The sequence below is a fragment of the Salmo trutta genome, chromosome 14 (assembly GCF_901001165.1).
Source record: "Salmo trutta chromosome 14, fSalTru1.1, whole genome shotgun sequence".
NCBI lineage: Eukaryota > Metazoa > Chordata > Actinopteri > Salmoniformes > Salmonidae > Salmo > Salmo trutta.
The window spans coordinates 70,175,865-70,192,616 of NC_042970.1; the positions used below are offsets into that span (position 1 = coordinate 70,175,865).

The 16,752-nt window shown below is 42.4% G+C and overlaps 1 protein-coding gene across 5 annotated transcripts in view; it reads right to left on the minus strand.

The window, feature by feature from the left end:
* Positions 1 to 3,248: 3,248 nt before the first annotated feature.
* The window catches only part of LOC115147223 (SH3 and PX domain-containing protein 2A-like), a 130,150-nt gene continuing 116,646 nt past the window's right edge, over positions 3,249 to 16,752 (minus strand). For 3 of the 5 annotated variants that reach the window (XM_029689332.1, XM_029689330.1, XM_029689333.1), the window contains 7 exons: positions 16,534 to 16,651; positions 14,609 to 14,771; positions 14,133 to 14,418; positions 14,030 to 14,044; positions 13,583 to 13,632; positions 13,357 to 13,476; positions 3,249 to 12,354 (listed from right to left, as the gene is read on the minus strand). In XM_029689332.1, the coding sequence (XP_029545192.1) occupies positions 10,276 to 12,354; positions 13,357 to 13,476; positions 13,583 to 13,632; positions 14,030 to 14,044; positions 14,133 to 14,418; positions 14,609 to 14,771; positions 16,534 to 16,651 (2,831 nt within the window). In that variant the 3' untranslated portion in view covers positions 3,249 to 10,275. The remainder of the gene's footprint in view (positions 12,355 to 13,356; positions 13,477 to 13,582; positions 13,633 to 14,029; positions 14,045 to 14,132; positions 14,419 to 14,608; positions 14,772 to 16,533; positions 16,652 to 16,752) is intronic. The other 2 variants (XM_029689334.1, XM_029689331.1) reach the window with 1 other exon arrangement.

Genomic DNA, 16,752 nt, shown 5'->3' on the forward strand with positions numbered 1-16,752 from the left:
GCACTTGATGACAAATTCTTATTTATTATATCCATACTCTTGATTTTAATTAATCCAGTAAATATATATATTTTTTATTATTTAACTTTTATTTAACCTGGAAGGGCTCATTGAGATTTGAAGTCTCTTTTTCAAGAGCGTCCTGGCCAAACTACAGGTAATCTAGTAAAAAAAACAGAATTCACAAGAGTATAACAAAATCATAAAACAGCAAATTAAAAACATTGACAGGTCAGGGAATCAGCTTCAAATCAACCTTCTGAACAATAAAAATGGCCAAATAAAATGGTAGTAAACCCAAAATGGCTTTGTAAATAAAGGTATACCAGTGACTGAGCCTACGAGTGACTAGAGAAGGCCAGCCAACCCTGGTATATAAAGTGCAGTGGTGCGTAAGGGTTTTGCAGTTTTAAATAAATCTCAGTGCTCCATGGTAAGGGTTCATATATAAAATATCCCCATAGTCTAGTATAGGCATAAATGTAGCTGATACTAGCCTCCTTCTGGCTTCAAATGAAAAACAGGCCTTATTCCTAAAATAAAATCCCAACTTCAATTTAGAACATGTTGTAAATATGCAATTTAAAAGAGAGGCCGTCATCAATTAAAATTCCAAGATATTTCTATGAGGTTACAGTTTCAATCTCATTGCCCTGACAGGTAGTAATAGGTGTTAGGTTCAGAGGTCTATTTCTTGCTTTAGAAAACACCATTAGATCGCAGTGCTAGCTGTGCCACTACAGATTCTGGGTTCGAGTCCAGGCCCTGTTGCAGCCGGCTGCGACCGGGAGACCCATGGGGCGGTGCACAATTGGCCCAGCATCGTCCGGGATAGGGGAGGGTTTAGCCGGCAGGGACGTCCTTGTCCCATCGCGCACTAGCAACTCCTGTGGGGGGCCGGGAGCAGTGCATGCTGACACGGTTGCCAGGTGTACAGTGTTTCTTCCAGCACATTGGTGCGGCTGGCTTCCGGGTTAAGTGGGCATTGTGTCAAGAAGCAGTGCGGCTTGGTTGGATTGTGTTTCGGGAGGACGCACGGCTCTCGACCTTCGCCTCTACCAAGTACAGAGCCCTGGGGCACACCATTACAGACAGACAATTTAACAGACATGAGCCCATCAAATTGAGTGCACTGAGTTCTATCAGACAGATAGTTAGCAAACCATGCAACTGCATGAGCCGAAAGTCCAATGCTCGACAGTCTCTGCCGTAGTATAGCATGATCAACTGTATCAAAAGCCTTAGAGAGATCAATAAAAAGTGAGACACAGTGGTTTTTTGTCAAATATTTCAGTGATATCATTTAAAACCTTCATGGCTGCTGTAATTGTGCTATGCTTCTTCCTGAAGCCCAATTGGTACATTGATAAAACAGAGTTAGTATATAAAAACTATTTTAGCTGTTCACTAACAAGGGTTTCAAATAATTATACAATCCATTGATTAAGATTACTATCATCCCCCAGCCACACTGATTGCATGGATCATGTACACAATTTGTGTCAGCATAGTCATAAAACACATAGGAATCCAAATAGAGTTGCTAACCCAGATCTATATAACCCTGACCTTCTGTGGTCCAGTGGAACTTGGTGCTTTCAGTGGTATGTGATTTGGGGCACCTGTTACATCGTGTTTTGGACGGCCCCAGCTGCCTAGGTGGTTTATGTTCAACCGGGGTCCTCCAGGGGACACTAGGCTTAGGGTCAGGGGCTCCAAGCACTGCAGGCAGCTACCACCTCATCCAAATATCCCTCTGATGTCCCCAGATATACATATGTCTGTCAGCAGTGGATTAATAGCATGTAAGACATGGTAATATCTAGGAGGAGGTATGAGGTCTGATAATAATCTAGACGATATATATCAAATCTGTCATCAAGATGTATTAGTATCTCATAACTCTGTTATAAAGTGATGGGTCACAGTTCATGTCCATTGGTAATACTCTGTGATGACGGATCAAATGTTCATGTGTTTAAAAACATTTTTTGGAATACATGCAGTCCTTATACCTGCTTTACAAAGGCCCTTGAGGTAAGACCTTTACAAATAAACAGCTAAAAATCGCAAACCATGAGCTCAAACTCCCTTCTGACTCCTCCAGCTAAGGCTGGGGAGAACAGACTAGTTCAAGATTGCCATCTAGTGGATATATATAAATAGTTCCACTGACCAATGAGAATCTGTTTTAGCGATGGGTCGTCCTATGGGAGATTTCCTCAGCTGTCGACACTGTCTCACTTAAATATGCCATCACCGTCACACCTGAAGATGACAGTGACATGGAATGAACAGAAGCACTAAAACCTTTACTTCAATACCTCTCTGAAGTATTCCCAAATGGTCTATGTGCAACCAAAAGGTGGCAGAAACACTGTCGGCCTAAGTGTTTGTTACGTCTTCATTTGATACCTGTCATTCTAGAACCTTCCTGAAATGCTCCAATACAGTCTTTATGTTGGACATGATGTCTCTATGTATTAGTCCTCTCACAGCTGTTAGCCTGAGTGTTACATTCTCTTTACATCTCCCATAACCACCCATGATAAATGTGATGAATGTTCTAACCTTTAGATGCTGAGGGTAACTTGCACATGTTCTGTTGAAAGCGAGCATTTTGTGGGGGTTCGATGGGGGTTGGGTGGTTGTCCTAAGGGAAGGTAGGTGTGCACATATTTTGTCTTCATTTAGGCGTATGCGATATATCTTTCTACATGTGTATAGATGTCCGGATGCCACAGTATGATTTTTTCCTCCATCTTTCTCGTTAGCAGAAGGTAGGGCTCTACCATACTAGTTCATCTTCATTTTCTGCCCTTACAATTTTACAGTTCTCTCATAACTCATACAATATACATCTAAAACAGGATTTTTAAATTGTACAATCCTTGTCTAAATATACTTATTCTGATTTATACCATACAACAAATGAAGATATGTGTATCATTCAATAAATGTACTGTCACCTACGATTGTATGTAAAAGTTATAAATAAATCTAAATATGAATGTATGAGTCATATCAGCTCAGTTGGTCCCGTGTGGCTCAGCTGGTAGAGCATGGTGCTTGCAATGATAGGGTTGTGGGTTCTATTCCCATGGGGGACCAGTACAGTGAAAGAAGTATGAACATGTACTCTTGCGTCTGCTGAATGACTGAAACATTTAGTAATACTGCAAATATTATTTTTCATAATGTATGGCATGTGAATGTTCAGGCTAACAAATGAAAACAGAGAGGCAGCATTAATTAAACAAAGATAATACATTTAATAGTGTTTCTCTTTAGGGCAATGCAAGATACAATGTAAACATGAACAAGATACAACATCAAAAAAGGTTTCCAAAATGAAAAATGGTAAAAAGGGACAGCCCTGTTTTCAAAAACGACCGCTAGTACACACACCAATTGTTATGTTTTCCGTTGAAGAGTAGACTGATTTGATTATTTGTACATTTGCTGTACTTTCACATACACTTTTTGACTTACTCACTGATGCAAAATTGTAATATCATGACATGTCCTGCTGCTTTATCGCCTTGTCACACAACATTGCATTTTGTCACACCGAATGACTCGCGTCAGTGACATTTACAAAAGGAATCAGTTTCTCTTGAACTCCAACCTCCCATGACACCTTTCTTTTGAAAACAGGACTAGTCCCTAGAGTTGTCTCTATAGAGTTGAACACAAATGTTGCATAAGAATAATGCAAATAAAAAAAGAGAGAAAAACAAATACCATAGCAACTCCTTTGGTCCAACTCGAAGCATTGGTGGTATGATGTAACAGAGTTGACATGCTGGTAGTGGGTCATTATTGTTTCAAGTTTGGGTATAAGGACCTAGACGGTTTACAGAGCATAGGTTTAGAGAGTATAACTTTGGTTTGAGGCCTTGTCTACAAATTAGGTTTTTGTGACAGTGTTGAAGATTTGCCACACTTCTTTCTACTGTAAGTAGTAGGAATTAGACTATAACTGGCGTCACTGAATGCTCATGAAGGCCTTATCTTAGGTAATAACAAGACCTTTGACTACGCCAACTAAAATGTATTCGGTGACCCCTCAAATGACACACATCTTTATCTGACAAATCCTCCCTCCAGAAAATATGGATGTGGCAATAAATATGGTCCAAATTGGTACCCATACAAAAAAAGGAAGGTAGTTTTAAGCAGTGTGAGCAGTTATTGCTTAGTGCGATGTGACATGATGTATCTGTCTGAGGGTAAATTAAAGAGAGTATAAAGTAGTAATTAGAACAGGAAGTCAAACAGTGAGAGTCTCAGCACAGCAGGAAACACAAAAAAGAACCAGCATGCTCTATTCCTCAGCCATGCACCCATTAGCATTCTAAACAATGCCCCAAAGCCACCTGTTGTGATAAGTAATTGTGTTAAGTAACACTTGGCGTAGTCGGCAGTCCCATTCCACCTGTCTGAAGCATTACCATCAGTTCTAGCACTGAGTAAGCTTTCATCCCTCTCCTTTTCTTCTTCTTTTCTTTCATTCATTCACTTCCTTCATGAGCAAACAACATAAAAAATTCACTCTAAAAAAAGTTATGTTCAAAATACCTACTAAAAACAACCCTTAGGTTAAACACCTCACACCCCTTTCACAAACACTTACTACTAACTTTCTCAAAACATCACATCTCCTACCCCCCTAACCTACCCTTTCTCTCATTTACCTGGCTCTCCAGCCTCTGCCTTCACACCAGGCAGAATAAGCCATCAGAGAGAAGTTGAAGCTTCACCACAGCAAATTATATAAAGCAGAATAAATCAGACACATGATCAATATGCCACCCGCTAAAAAGCTGGAGAGAGACAGAACGAGAGAGACAAAGAGTGAGAGCATCTATCCATCTTCGACAGCCGCAATCTCATTCGTTTTAGATTAGCCCCTCGTGGCTGTGTTGCCCCGCTATCAGGGCGCCAACGGCGCGAGACTTACTGGGCTTCAAAACTTTAACTACCGCAATTAAAATGGTGTTTTGATAATGAGATTTCACCGTCACGCATCGTACATGGATTGTTCATTAGCCCAAGCTGTGGGAGATGGGAGAAGAGGAGGAAGTATGATGCAGTGTTATTCATTGTCTCTGATGGAAGCTGTTGCTGCTGGTTTTAACGGAAGTCTAGTCAGCATGAACAGAGGAGCACAATCTCTACAACTGTATCCAGCTCCTCTTTCTCTCTCTCTCATTCTCACTCTCTCTTGTTCACTATCTCTGTCTCGTTCTCTCGTTCTTGCCATGTCATCTACAATCCACAATCTGATCCATCTCAGGTTTCCCGACGCATCCCACACGCAACCAACCTCATCCCTGACCTCCTCCTATCTTTCTCCTGACCTCACCTGCACGCAATCCATCTCATCACAGAGCACACGTCCTCCCTCAAACACACCAACACACAATATCTCACATCACATGCTTCTACGACCCAAACCTCATACACTAGATACACTCAACATATCCAATCTCTTCCTTCTTCCTACTTCAAGTGACTAGCTTTCGGGCACTGGGAACTACTAGCTTTGGTTGAGGCAAAAGAAAGAAAAAGAACATGGCGGAAGTATGGTGGAAAAGGCCAAAGACTGAGCAAGGAGGCACTAGTAAAGGAAAAGTAGAAAAAAAAGAGCCGGGAGGAAAAAAGCCATTCCGGCTGGTGCTATCTAGGATTACTAGGCTTAAGGGAACGTCACGCTCGAGATGGCCCACCAATTTGTTAAAATAAAAAGAGAGAAAGGAGGCGGGGGCAGAGAGTCGAGGCAGTGTGGCGTCAGTAGGGACGGTCTCACTTGGCTGAATTCACAAATATAGTAGAGGCTCTAATCTATTCCCTCTGACATGAATGGCTTCCCTCGTATTTGTGTGTGTGTGTGTGTGGCCCCTGCATGGGTCCTACTTTACCATAAATCTGTGGCACCCTCCACCAAAGTTAAAACGTAAGGGTGTGTGTGTGTTTCTTCCCTATCAAACCTACTGGAGGGGAAAGGAAATGAACTGAGACCTTCCAAAGCCAGGAAGCACCTTAACTGTTATGTGGGGATAAGTGATAAAAAAATCATCCGCAGAGGAAACTTTTAAACCAACCAGCTTTAGTGGACCTCAAGAACATCACTGTTGTAATCTGTGGACAAAGAACCAAACCCATGTAGTATTTTCTCTCTTTCTCCTCAGAAGATTCTAAACATTCTGAACATGGTCAAGTCTGAAATGAATTCCCATGGGGCTTAATCGAGGACATGGAGATACAGAAAAAAGTGTTTTCTTATATTTGGTGGTAGGTATAGGTTTGGAAGTGGATGGATTAAACTACGATGACCCTGTAGTACACATTCCCGACAAGACTACCGCTTAACAAGTCTCCCGGTTTACATTACGCGGTTGACATCTGCGATGGTTCCAAATGTCACTTTTGCCATGGCAACGGGGTTGAAGAGGCCGGCATGGCTTGTGTTCAAATGGCATGGAGGCATCTGCGTACTGTAGGTGGAGGAGAGAGACACTCCAAGAACAAAAACATTTTGTTCAGGCACAAACGTGACAGCTCAAAGGCAGTCTGGTGAGTACCTAGAGGCCCTCGATGCTGACACAACTCTTACCTCTGTGGATCTGTGATAGAGAACAGCTAGATGTTAACGAGGTTGGAACCCGGGTCATTGGGTTCTGCCGGTGCCATTCACAGTCCACTAGCCATGCACGCTAGCGAGGAGGAAGGACCAGAAGGCATTCTTACGTGGTCATTGGTTAAAAATCCTGTCCATCATGTCACAACATTTTGTGCTGTAGCTCAATGGAAGTAAGCATCTCCAATGGGATGGTTCAGTGCCATTAGCAACTGTTGCTCTTTTGAAAAAGGCTATATTAAAAAAGCAGTGGACTTGAAATGAGTCATGACCTAAAGGTGTTTACATGACCGATGATGGCTTGAATGGATTAAGGGATATACAATATATTTTTGGATCATATCTCCTTAGACAAGAGAGGTAATGTTGATCATGTTTTTCTATAGCTATGCTTTTTAAATATGCCTATTTCTATTGCACATTTCCTCATTATTACATTTCTGAAAGATGTTCAAATACAATGGGGTAAAAACGAAAATCAAAGAAGACTAAAATTATCATTTTGACCAAAACATTGAACAAATTATTTAAAAAAATATATATACTGAATACTGAATATGAAAAAGACGAGCTTGACACATTACAATTCCCTTGTAATTTGCAGGTGCAGGCAGAGAAGCCATGTAAATTGAGCTCAATTAAACAATAGCGATATGCATTAATATGTGCTGAAGCGAAATGTTATGGGTGATTCAACACGTTTACATAATGCCTTTGTCGAGGGGAGGGAGGGAGATGGGTTAAGGGTTCAAGGGGTTCTGTATCAACTGTAGTTGTACTATACATAGACCTAATTATTGATTTCCATAGGATATGATGGGTGAGATAAAGAGCATTTTACCCTCCATTTGTGAAGCAGAACTAACTTCAGCTTCTATAGATCTGTATGCAACGGCTTGAAATTCATACCAAATAGACTGTAGAAATGTCAAAAAATGATACAGTATATCACACATTATTGACTTTTGTACTAGGTTGACAGGTCTAGTCCAGTCTAGTGAGGCAGTGGATAAATATTTGATTGTCAAACCACAAATGGGAGGTAAAAACATTAGTTCAAAATAAATACGATTTGAATCAGGCATTACGTACAGACCAATAAGGAGAAAGGAAGTGTCCATGATTCTGCTAGTTGCAGCACACAGCATGGGGTAAAAAACGTCATTTAGAAGGTTGAAAAAAAGATAGCCAAATACAATAAAGTGAACTAAAAAAAAGTATAAACTACAAAAAAAAAAAAAAACTAACTCTTAGCTGCATTAATATTTGAAAACATTCAATTATGTACAGGCATTGTGTAGTTGGTAGTTTCACTGACCAGCAGTGCATTTGGTATTGCATTGTAACTGCCGGTTTGTTGGGCAACATGAAAAAAAGTATGTTGCAGTAGCATTCGTCTCCCACAAGAGAGTACCATGTACAGTATCCAATTATTATATTGTGAGGAGCTTTGGCATCCTCCAATGACTTAGATATTTTTCAACTCCTGTGAAAAGACAGGAGTTGAAAAACTTGAGGTAAAAAAAATACTCATATTAAAAAGTTTTAAAAAAATAAATAAATAATATGCTGAGTATTTCAACTGCATCCTTACATTAATGCACCGTAAACAAGTGTTAAAGTGCATTAATTCACAAAAAACGGAACTTCAATCGTCATTATTGTCTATGTGTGACCACACTGTAATAACAAAAAACAACTATGGTTGGCTAAAACAGATATAACTGCGATCTAGCAGGTACAATACTTTGTTTAACACTATAATACTGTCCAGCAGAAAATGTCATGAAAAGTTCGTGTTTAACCTCAATTGAGAAGCTCACACACTGTTAGAAAAATATTTCAGCAGTCTTGAACACCAGCCAGTTGAAATAGTACTTCATTTGGATTTTCAATTGGGGATCGTTTTGAAGTAATATCAGTATTGTGTTTGGGGAAAACATATAACTAAATAGTAACAACTCAAAATAGTCCTGCAGTACTATTCTAAATCCAGTAGATACCAAACTACTTTTAAAGCAAGGAAGTAAACATAAACTCTATTGTACACCACATAAACCAATACTGCACAGCAATATCCGCATGTTTCAACATGCTTTGATTTGGGTTCAGAAAATCTAGATGTCCAGATGTTATCAAAACTTTTTTTTTTATTCTTCAGTTTTTAAACTTCGTTTTAGGTATTTTTTTGAATACATTATATCAGGCTATTTGTGCCCATAAATAAATAGTAAATCTACAAAATAGCCAATGAAATGATATTCCTCTTTGGTTTGATCACATTGTGGGCTCGAGGCTATGGAAATATATCCCTGGGATTTAAAAACCCTTATTAAGCCATATTTCCAGTACTTATTTTCTGTGCAACTGCAACTGCGGTTGCTATACTGTATACAGTAAAGCATATATAAAAAGATATTTGTCTGGGACTAATACAGACAACTTATTGTGTAAACTTATTGTGTAAAGTAATATCTTGGTGGTAGGTCTTTTTTTTTTACTGAAAAGCACCTTAAATTGGAATTTATTCCCCAATAAGTATACTTTAATTAGATTTCAAGCTTGACAGGTTTTGGCTTTATTTGCGTGCAAGATTTTGTAAGCTTGCTTGAAAATATAGAATAAGAAGTGGGACTCCAAAAACGGGGTGAAACTACAAAGTTTGTCTAATTACGTGTACCTCAGCATAGATATTCCATCAGTGAAACTTCAGAGATCCGAATATCCGAGAGGAAACTTTGACTCTTTCCAATTCTGGGCTGTCGGTGGAGTGTTACACAAGAAAGCAGAAATACATCTCTAAGGACAGACAAAAAGACACACAGAGACATTAAAGAACAAAACATACAATAATGTCTAAAAAAGATAATCAAAGGATTAGTCATTTTAAGTGAGTCAATTGTGACTCACTGAGAGTCGCTGATATCTCTCCCGTTCTCTTGTTTTTTTCTTATTTGATTCTGAACATTCTACTACAACACTCTAGATTGATCCTATTTCCTCTGTAACGCTCCTAAACACTCCTACTCAAGTGATTCTCTTGAACGTTACAAAAATAATTTTGGTGGTATTCATGCTCATAGGCCTATGGCACTGTAATACATTTGGTAATGACGTTGATTCACCGATGTGTTCCGTCCACTTCTTCGAACCCCCATTCAGTTGATCATCTACGAAAGGCACCTATTTGGCATTATAGTCACAAGGGCAGGTATAAGGTTTGCCATCATTGCCCAGCTATCTTATCTTTCTAATGTAAACCCCTTCTAGAAGGTGTCGTGTCAAATCGCATCGTTCCAAAGTTCCAAAAACATCTTTGTGTTTCTAACACTAGGGGTGGCCAACCCCGTTTTCAGTCTCTCGTTACATCCCATATCGCACACAAAAATCTGGACTTTTAGTCTTTTTTGTGTACATTTCAGTAACCCAGAAATAAAAGTGTCTCTTTCTCATTATAAGGTTAAAACAACATATTTTTTTACATAAAGTATTTCAGAATCAATCATTTGTTATCATATTGGAGCATATTGCTTGTGGTAGCTCTTGTGGGGTAACATTCTTATGGAGTGATGTCATCACCAATATTCTTAGTGACATCATCAAAGGGGGGCATTGTTATTATTATTAGGCCATTACTTCTTCCTCTCTAGGTAGTTGGAGGGGACCCAGCCCTTGCGGGGGTGCAGGGCATCTTGGACCTGGCAGTACCACCACCCGTTGGGGTTTCTGTCTAGAACCTCCAGGCAGGTGCCCTCAGGGAAGCCCATGGTCTCATCGTCCCCCCGGTAGTCAGCAATGGAAACATATACCTCCCTTCCCAGGTTGTTATGGATCAGCTGGCTCTTCTCGATAGGCTTGGGCCTGACTGTGGAGACGGGGATACCATTATGCTGCACAACAACCCCAACCCTGCTCAAGGCGTCCGTCCCGCCACCGGCGCCAAATCGGTCCGCCGAAGACCCCCTGGTGGTGATAGAGCGCTCTGAGGGTCTCGATCGGGTCTCGACTGTGATGGGTTGTGCACGCACTGCGTTGAAAGAGGAGTTACGGCGCACGCCGAGCGTAGCGGAACCGGAGCGGTACTGGTCGGTACGATACTGGTTGTGGGCGGCCAATGACTCGTTCCGCCTCAGGGAACTCGTCATGTAATGTTGACTGTCCATGGCGGGCTGTGGCGCAGACACAAACACGGACTGGGGTCTGACGGCGGACTGCGGTCTCACCCCACCGTTCCTCATTCTCACGGCTCCGTTAACCAGCACAGCCGGCTTGGAGAAGCCCCCCGGAGGCTTGGAGGGGATGGGAGGAGTGTTCCTCGATCTCAGACCCCCTGGCGTGTGGTGTACCTGGTGGTGGTTGGTGAGTCCCTGGAGGTTGATGTCGTTGAGCGCCAGCACGCGTTGCTCATTCTTCTCCAGGCTATTGGACTTGCTCCCGGTGCCACTGCCCGACCCAGAGCGCTGCCCGTCAGACTCGGACCCACCCCCGTCCCTCCCTTGACGGATGGGCTCCAAGTAGAAAGTGGGCGCCCAGCCTTCCTCATCCCGCCAACGGATGTACCACCAGCCGCTTTCCTGCCTCTCCAGGACCTCCACCTCCACCCCAGATGGAAAGCTCAGCTCTGACTCCTGGACCTTGTCGTAGGCGTCTGTGGTGCGGTATAGGTTGAACCCCTCCAGATCCGAATCTCCCCGGCTCCCTTTGGAGTAGATGGAGGAGAGGTCTGAGGTGCTGTTGCGGGAAGAATGGGAGTCCTCCGACGAGATGACGGAGGCCGTCTCTGAGTCTTTGAGCCCGTGGACGGTATGCCGAAGCTGACCCGTGGGCCTCAACTGGCGTCTCAGGGAAGTGATGTCCATCCTCTCAGGGCACTGTGGCTCTGACTTGGTGGCGAGGAGAGGTTTAGGCCTCACCGAGGGCTTGAGCTTGGTGGAGGGGCTCTGGCCTCTCCTTTGCTCCACCGTCCTGATGCCTGGAGGTTTCCTGGAACCTCTACCCGATTCGTCTGAGGACGACCTGGGGCTGGTGTCGGCTTTGGCTAGGGACTGGCTTCGGCTCAGCTCCGGAGCGATCTTCTTCAATGGCTTTCCCCCTGCTAGAGGTGAAGACCCTGAGGGTTTGCGTGGTACAGTCGAGGAGTGGTAGATCCTTGGGGAGTTGGAACCGCCGCAGCCTTTGGCTGAAGCCCCTTCATCACCACTACTGCACCTGAAGCCATCATTCTCATAGATACATTCTTCCTTGGCCATCTCTTCAACGGACCTGAAGGACCTTCTTCTATAGCTGATAATAACAGGGGAGGTCTTGCAGACCGGAGGAGAACTACGGTACTTCTCACAGACCACACTGTTGATTTTCACCTCCAGGGGGCGATGTATTGTCTCTCCCTTCAGGGAATCTGTGTCCGACTCGCCCTCGCATCCAACAGCGGGAACGTCGTATTCCGGTTCCTCGTATACTGTGGGCCGGCTGGGGGATTCTGGGGCTTTGGAGGATGAGGAGATGGAGTGACTGGGTGAAGGTGATGGGGTCTCTTCTGAGTCTTGCTTTTTGGTAGGTGGAGCTGGGGGCGGGACTTTGGGGCGGGTAAGCGTGCTGGTCCGTCGGCTGAGGTTGGGCTTCTTGCGTTTGTCGATGTAGGAGCAGGGGGCCCAACCCTCCGTCTCCCCGATCTGGACATACCACCATCCCCCGGAGTTCTTCTCTATGACCTACAGAGAAGACAGGTGGGAAGATAACCAACAGTCAAACACACTTGATGGAACTATTGCTTTATAATCAACATTGAGCCTCACTTGAACTTCACACTGATGAAAATAGTATTTTTAACAATGGGTCCTGTTCAAAAGTAGTGCCCTATAAAGGGAATAGGGTGTCATTTTGGAAGCAGACAATGTTTCTCATACATGTAGATCTCTTGAGCGTTGGGGATATACAGATTTGGATCTTAGTTTGATCACCCTGCTGCAGGAGAACTTGGAATCTCTAATGCACAGGGAGAAGGTCAGAGTAATAGTGTCCTATTTCTCTACTGCTGTTCTCTCCCTCCCTCCAACATCCCCTCCACTATCACACCATCATCCTCCCCATTTACAGATGTAGGACCTTCATTTGACCACTCTGTTGCAGAATAGCTTTCCTGCAATGCAAGACATTTAAAACTTGTAGTGCATTTGAGATTTTAAAAGGCTTCTGAAGTGAGTAATTTCCACTTTGAAATTTCAGTCTTGATTTCCCCTTAGGAACAATGTATCAACTCCTACAAAGAAATATGTAGATTAATCATAATCCACATAATAATTCCAATTTCCTGTTGTTGCAAGATAATTTTTCCTGCTGTAGCAAACTGGCTCAAATTAAGATCCTACATCCTACATATTCTGGGTATCATTCTTGGTGCGACAGGTTAGAGAAATCAAAACAAAAGCTCCTTTCTTCTAACTTGAAATGTCCACCCTGACATCCAGTTGTTGCCAGCATCATCAAAATGAACAGACCGTCCAGGCCATATTTATACAGCTTCAGCAGTTGTGTCTCTGGTGAGCCGTCAGTTGTCATTAATATTTAATGTACTCAGACAGATTTCAATACCAACATATGTACAGCGGTTCTGAGCATAGAGATAGATCATATAGACAGTAGCCTATCCATCTATCCAGAAACTAAATATCTGTATATATACTGTATCTATCTCTAAGATTCTGGGTGCTTACGTCAGCTTTTTGTCCTCCACGGAAACTGATGCCATCAGAGATGCAGGACTGGAACTCTGCGATGGTGTAGTACTCCGCTTCCACAGTAGGGGGCTCTGGTGGCTTGGGTAACTGGAAGCCCTGCACAAACAAGAGGAATAGAAAAAGAAGCAATCTTGAGTTCAATGTTCTATGTTTATGTGTAAGAAACGTTTTATGATACATACTGTATTTGAGAGTGACTTACCAGATTTGTTTCTCTTCTAGGAGGAGGTTTTTGTCGGAGGTTGGGAGAGCCTAATGAATGGAATCATAGATTAGCATCATTTACTGTCAAATGTAGAAATTATAGAAGTGCAATTAGTAGTCTATTGTACACACATAACAGACACACCTTAGTATATCCGTAAACCCCAATCAAAATGTTATATCACCCAGCACTATATATGTTTTTATTGCATTTTATTGCACCCAAATATTAGTCACACAAATTTATCCCAGCACCCAAATATTAGTCTAATAGATATATATTAGCACCCAAATATTAGTCTAATAGATATATATCAGCACCCAAATATTAGTCTAATAGATATATATCAGCACCCAAATATTAGTCTAATAGATATATATTAGCACCCAAATATTAGTCTAATATTAGATTCACACTATACACCTTTGTCTTTCCATGTCTTACCTATAGCCTCAAAGCCTATGCAAAAAGAAAACAATATTTTACTTCAGTCAAGTAAATAGTCTAATTTGAATCACCATACAACTCCATAATCAATGACACTCACCTATCAACACTCTGTGTGGAGCGACACGTGCTACAGCAGGGGAACCAGGTTCCGTCTTCCCCTTACTGTCCTGTAGAGGGCCACTAGCACCAGGGCCCAGGCTAGGACTGGAGGTACCCATCCCAGATCCAGAACTCAGCCCAGGACTGGGACTCGGATCTGGGCCAGGGCTGGGGCCATGGTCGGGGCTGGGGTTGTAACCTGGGGCATAGGGCATGGGCAGGCTGATCTCACTCTTGGAGATGTGGCGCTCAGGACTGGTGGAATCTCCATCTGTTTGGACGTCCTTCGAATCAAATAAAACTTTATTTAAACTGCATTTAAAATGGCAACCCAATTTACAGTAAAAAAACAATACAATACAAGAGATAAATAAAACAAAAGCTAATAAAATAGAAAAAAAGTGCTTAAAAACTAAAAAGCTAAAAGTTCAATCAAATGAAATTTTAAGTTAAAGTGAAATCTTAAAACCTTACCTTCTCACTGCTGGACTTCTTCTGGAGCAGGTTGCTGATCTCCATGATGTTGCCGATGATCTCCACAGGGCCTGTCAGGGTCTTCTTCCTGCCCGGGGATGAGAAGTCCTCCTTCATCTTCTTCAGGTATGAGGCCGGGGCCCAGCCCTCCTTCCCCAGGTACCTAGCAGCAAAATAGGGGATGAGAATTGAAGTTTACTCACCTGTCAAATAGTAACCCTTACCAGTAAAATAGTAACCCTTACCAGTCAAATAGTAACCCTTACCGGTCAAATAATAACCCCTACCGGTCAAATAGTAACCCTTACCGGTCAAATAGTATCCCTTACCGGTCAAATAGTAACCCTTACCAGTCAAATTGTAACCCTTACCAGTCAAATAGTAACCCTTACCAGTCAAATAGTAACCCTTACCGGTCAAATAGTAACCCTTACCGGTCAAATAGTAACTCTTACCAGTCAAATTGTAACCCTTACCAGTCAAATAGTAACCCTTACCAGTCAAATAGTAACCCTTACCGGTCAAATAGTAACCCTTACCGGTCAAATAGTAACCCTTACCGGTCAAATAGTAACCATTACCGGTCAAATAGTAACCATTACCGGTCAAATAGTAACCCCCTACTGGTCAAATAGTAACTCCTACCGGTAAAATAGTAACCCTTATCGGTCAAATAGTAACCCTTACCAGTCAAATAATAACCCCTACTGGGCAAATAGTAACCCTTACCGGTAAAATAGTAACCCTTACTGGTCAAATAGTAACCCTTACCAGTCAAATAGTAACCCTTACCGGTAAAATAGTAACCCTTACTGGTCAAATAGTAACCCTTACCAGTCAAATAGTAACCCTTACCGGTAAAATAGTAACCCTTACCGGTCAAAAAGTGGATATTGTGTTGACTACAAAGTCATTACAAGCAATACACTGTGATTACTTCCACTTTATGTCCGTCAGTAATACCACTGGTACATCAGCAGTGAAACATGACATCTTACATCATCTTCAGCCAATGTTGACAAGTATTCAAGAATGATTTAAGATGTCAAAGGGTCTTTATTTTTTTTATTCTCCCACTGACTGTCTACGACCACTAGATGTCCTCATACACATGAAAGAACATAGAATTATTCTGAGCAGAGCAGTAGAACACTGTGGTGTGAGCCAGCAGGCTGCTGGGGGGGGCTAATATTAATTGCTGGAATGGAGTCAGTGGAATGTTATCAAATACAAGGTAACCATGCGTTTGATGTGTGCGATACCATTCCATTAATTCCGTTCCAGCCAATACTATGAGCCTGTCCTCCCTTATTAAGGTGCCTCCGGCTGCCTGTGGCCTGTAGATAATATATGAGAGATGTAACAGGACTGTTCTTTAAGCCAGAGCAGAGTCCAGAGTAGCATGTGGTAATCATCAGCTGGAGAGTGGAGCTCACAAGGCCTTCGGGGCCATGAGGAAACTACAAACAACAGGCCAGGAAATGCACATTTACTGAGTATACAACACACTCTGTCGCTCTTCCACCGAACAGGTCAAACACAACGCATTCACCGGATCTCCAACGAGCCACATATGTTAATGGTTTACAATACCATTCAACAGATGAGATGTACCTCTGCCTTGATCACTCCGAAAATAATGATAGGGGACTCATTTCATTAGAGTGTTAGAAAATGTACATTCACTTTTGGCCCAATTCAAATATGATCATTCACTCACTTCCCTAGCCTGTAGGCCTTGTTGAAGGGAGGGAAGGATTTAATTGTAATTGGAACTGGGCCCATCCAACATAAAATCACTAATAGGTGTAAATTCTTAACCGGAGCAATGTTTTCCGTTGGCTAAGGTGCCTGTCACTCCATGGTAAGGACCAATCAGAGGAAGCCCTCCACAGTAAGGACCAATGGGAGGAGGTGAAGCTCACCTGATGTACCACCAGCCCTCCAGGTTCTTTTGGATGACCTCCACGGTGACCCCTTTCTCAAAGCCGATCTCGTCCTTCCCCTGGCTGGCGTACGGCTGCACCGTCATGTACTTCTCTTCTACACGGGTCGATGGAAGGAAGGACAGAAAAAAAGGAGAGAATCAACCTTTCTGTTCAGTAAATCCCAGTAATGAACCCCTTGGAAAACTCCCCTTGAAT